Source organism: Triticum aestivum, chromosome 3A, assembly GCF_018294505.1.
Source record: "Triticum aestivum cultivar Chinese Spring chromosome 3A, IWGSC CS RefSeq v2.1, whole genome shotgun sequence".
NCBI classification, from domain to species: Eukaryota; Viridiplantae; Streptophyta; class Magnoliopsida; order Poales; family Poaceae; genus Triticum; species Triticum aestivum.
Window position 1 is genome coordinate 568342453 of NC_057800.1, and position 3977 is coordinate 568346429.

The 3977-nt window shown below is 39.7% G+C and overlaps 1 protein-coding gene across 1 annotated transcript; it reads left to right on the forward strand.

Annotated features, from left to right (window-relative positions):
* Positions 1 to 350: 350 nt before the first annotated feature.
* On the forward strand, positions 351 to 960 carry LOC123058661 (uncharacterized). The gene is made up of 2 exons (XM_044481367.1): positions 351 to 486; positions 540 to 960. The coding sequence occupies exons 1-2, from the start codon at positions 351 to 353 to the stop codon at positions 743 to 745; spliced, it is 342 nt and encodes a 113-aa protein (XP_044337302.1). The 3' UTR covers positions 746 to 960.
* Positions 961 to 3977: the final 3017 nt, after the last annotated feature.

Below are 3977 nucleotides of genomic sequence, written 5' to 3' on the forward strand. Positions count from 1 at the left end.
ATATTTGCTCGGTCAAAATCACACGGCTAAAAATATTACAAAGCAGTTCCATAGGAATCGCAGATGAGATTACCCGGGCCCCGGCTTGCAAATGTAAGGAACGACATGTCCATACCGTTCTCAGCATAAGCAGTATCGCCCGTACATTGGGGCCGTCTCCAAGGCCATGACCCGAACCATGTCGTCACTCTCTCCCTCCATCTTATCGACTTTCAAGCACCGAGTTCGTTAGTCGTTACGCTATAAAAAGGAGGGCCGAGCTTCTCTCCACCACAGCACCACCAAAGCAGAGCCTAAACAAGCACATATCCGCTTACGCTTCTCTCCAGCACAACACCACCACAGCTGCAATGGCCAACCACGGAGTCGCCGCTCTCCTGATCGCGTCCCTTCTTGTGGCGGTCACCCTCGCCGACGCCAGGATCACCGTGAACGTGCAGCGCGACAGCATTAACGGAGGTGCGTCCATGTCAACCAATCAACATCATCCAGTTGATCTGCATATGTAGTACAGTAGCAGTGGCTGAATGTGCATGTACGTTTCGCAGGTTATGCGGCGAACAAGAAGGCGGTGCCGGCGCTGACGTGCAACAAGGTGAGCGCGGTGCAGCAGGGCGAGACCTGCTCCTCACTAGCGGAGGACGCCGGGCTGACCCAGGAGGACTTCCTGGGCTTCAACCCCAACATCAACTGCGTCAGGATCTTCGTAGGCCAGTGGGTCTGCCTCGACGCGTCCTCTGCCTAACACACGGTTCAGTTGCATGGACTACGCAGCATCGTTGGTTGCTGCTACTTATGTATGAATAAAGGAGGCTGGTCGCTATGCGTACACCTCTACCACAACTCAAGTTAACTTTGGTATTTGCATTTCCCTCGCAAAAGGATCGAGGTTCTAGTCTGTCAGTGTCAGTCTGTCTTTGTACCAGCTTTGGCTTAAAATTTGGGTCAGTTGGTCGTGCTTGATTACCAGTGCGTTTACCTTGTGTGTCCCTTTCCTTGATTGTGCCTGATTACCAGTGCGTTACTTTGTGTCTCGCTGTCCGGAGTTTGGTCCGTGTGTCGCGTCTTTGGCATGAAGGAGCACACAATATGACCATTTCGCTGCTTCACCTTCTGCAGCAGGCATAAGTCCTTCGCCTTGTTCTTTACCGTCTTCAATACTACTACTAGCAAAAGGGTCCGTGCATTGCAACGGAAGAAAAAAGATCATAATCTCTGATGGCCACGATCATATTTTGCTGCATCACCGACATATACTATCACTCTTAATTTCATAAAATCATGAACATTTTCTGAACTCGTCAACATATATGAAATCATGAATATTTTTCAAATTCGTGAACACTTTTACAAAATTGTGAACATTTCCTAAATAAAGAACATTTTTTAATTCATGAACATTTTATACTATTTGCAAAAAAAAATAAAAAAATTGAACATATTTCTATCAATTTTCATGAATTGCCGAACATTTCTAGAATGGGCGAACATTTTTAAATTCGTGGAACAATTTCTGAAATTCACAAAAAAAAATTGATTTAATGAACATTTTTCAAATGCATGATCATTTTTTGAATCAGCGAACATTTTGTGAATGAATAAACTATTTTTCAGGTCATGCATACTTTTTAATACATTTTAAAAAAAAATCATGATTTTGTTTTGATTTTTAAAACATTTGTTTTCAAAACTTCTTTTAATAAGCAATTATTCTTTTTATAAAATTGCGATCATTTGTTGAATCCACAAACATTTTATGATTCATTAAAAAAATTATTTCAAAATTATCATTTTTCTATTTTAGAAACTTTTTTAAATTCCCAAATTATTTAAATAAAAAAAACACAAAATTAAAAACAAGTTTAAAAACAGACCGCTCGGATATGGGCCGGCCCAAACGGGCGCGCTACGTCTTGTCCCAGCGCGCAGAGCGCAGTATAGGAGGTTCATACTGCATGGGCCGTCCAGGCGGGGAATTCCCCTGTGTGTAACATTTTTTATCACTTATGGTAATATTTTACAACTTTGGGTGCAATTTCCGTTTCATACAGCAAGAATCAATTTTTAATTTGTGATTTTGCAACTTTTAACATATGGCGCATATGAATAGAATTATGCATTGGTTATTAAACTTTCGTAAATTGGGATGTATATATGAGAAATGAAATAAGTGATTGCCTACTTCTAAGTACAAATGATAAAGAATTTTAAAGTACATGGGTTAAATTATTGAGAAAAAAATCAGCTATGCAGATCAATATGGTGCACATGCTTTGACAAACCAAAATGTCTTCAATCAACGTCTACTGGAAACACGTCTCGCAGATCACAACATGTGCGCTGGAGCCCTACCCAAGGGTTTTGGCTTTTGGTTTGTGTTTCTTTCCCGGCGCTGACCGAGATGGCTGAGATTCCGGGCTATTTCAAAAAAAGGGGAAAACATGGACAAAATAGAAAAACAAAAATTTGAATTTTGGAATAAAATTGGCTGACATTTGATTGAAATTTGAAATCAAGCAGGGAAAAGGTAGCGGTCCAACATAACCCGCAAGAGTACAAATATAATGTTTTCTCTAAGGTAATACCTTAATGAGAAGTAAGCCAGGTTTAAAAAATTCAAATGAAGCCAAAAATATTTGGCTGAAAAAGATATATACCAAGCCCAGAATAAATGGCCAAAATTAATTGTCTTGGTCGAAATTCAAAACTCTGCCTTTACCGCACACACGTTTTGCGGAGTACTAACGTGTGCGATGAACCATAAACAAAGCTCACATTTCTCTCTTGGCAAACGTGTGCGACAAACCCATATAACACACACACACACACACACACACACACACACACACACACACACACACACACACACACACACACACACACACACACACATTTCTTGGTACAAACATGTGCGGATAACTAGAAAACATGTGCGACAATGGTAGCACCGCACACATTTTGCATTTCTAAAACGTATGTGATGTTTGACGTATCGCAAATGGCATTGTAGGGTTAAATGTTTGTGATATGCATATTATAGCACACACTCTATCATTAATGCGCATCACAAATATTGCACCACAGGAGAGCGGGTGTGATACATATATCATCTCACACGATTTTTTCGGATGGAGTGTTTGATACATTTGATATATCGCAAATGCTTGCCGCAAGATTCATGTATGTGATAGGTTTAGGAATCGATACGGTTTGTTTTTCCTGAACGTAAGCACCATTGGGGCTTATCGCAGATGATTAACCCACATCGTGTGTGATGGAGCCCCCTATCACACACCTTTGCAAGGTAAGGGTTTGAAACTGTGTCTATGAAAGAGTATTTTAACCGTTTGAGTTGCATTAAACTACACTGGTGGGATGGTGCTGCAAACTCTGAATTACCATGGTTGAACCTAAGTTTTCACCACCATTAATTTATGAATGAATCAGCTATACTGGCCTCACAGATATAGTCTCTAGTTCAGACGTTGCCACACACGTAGAAACAAGCATTAATTTTGTAGAAACTTTATAGGATAGGATTTTTATAGAAAAATTTCTTTTTGAGTCCTTTGGTTTGTAGGAATGAAATCCTATTCTTACGGAGGAATTCTTTCGATCCTCCACATTTTATAAGAAAATAAACATTAGACTAGACTCAATGGAAAAAAATCATATGATGTGTATCAAAGAATATCTTCTTTCCTATTCCTAGTCATAGAATTTGAGATGCATGCCATCTCATTTCCTATGATTCTTTTATTCTTATGATTTTCCTGCCCTATGAACCAAAAGAGGTCTTACGTTTCTCAAATGCAGAATTGTGCTATTAAATCCCTTGTTGTACACTAATGTCAAATTACATGCGATGAATACAACACACACAAAGTACAAAAAACCAACCATATGCCTGAAAATGAAACGTATGTGTTAATGTGCACACATTTGAAATAAATGTATTGTTTGCGATGAAGAGAACC

Bases quoted from the DNA above. Each gene is read 5' to 3' on its own strand.
- LOC123058661 (XM_044481367.1), top strand. From the start codon at position 351: ATGGCCAACCACGGAGTCGCCGCTCTCCTGATCGCGTCCCTTCTTGTG. The intron at 487-539 runs ATCCAGTTGATC...ATGTGCATGTAC, and splicing joins CATGTCAACCAATCAACATC to GTTTCGCAGGTTATGCGGCG.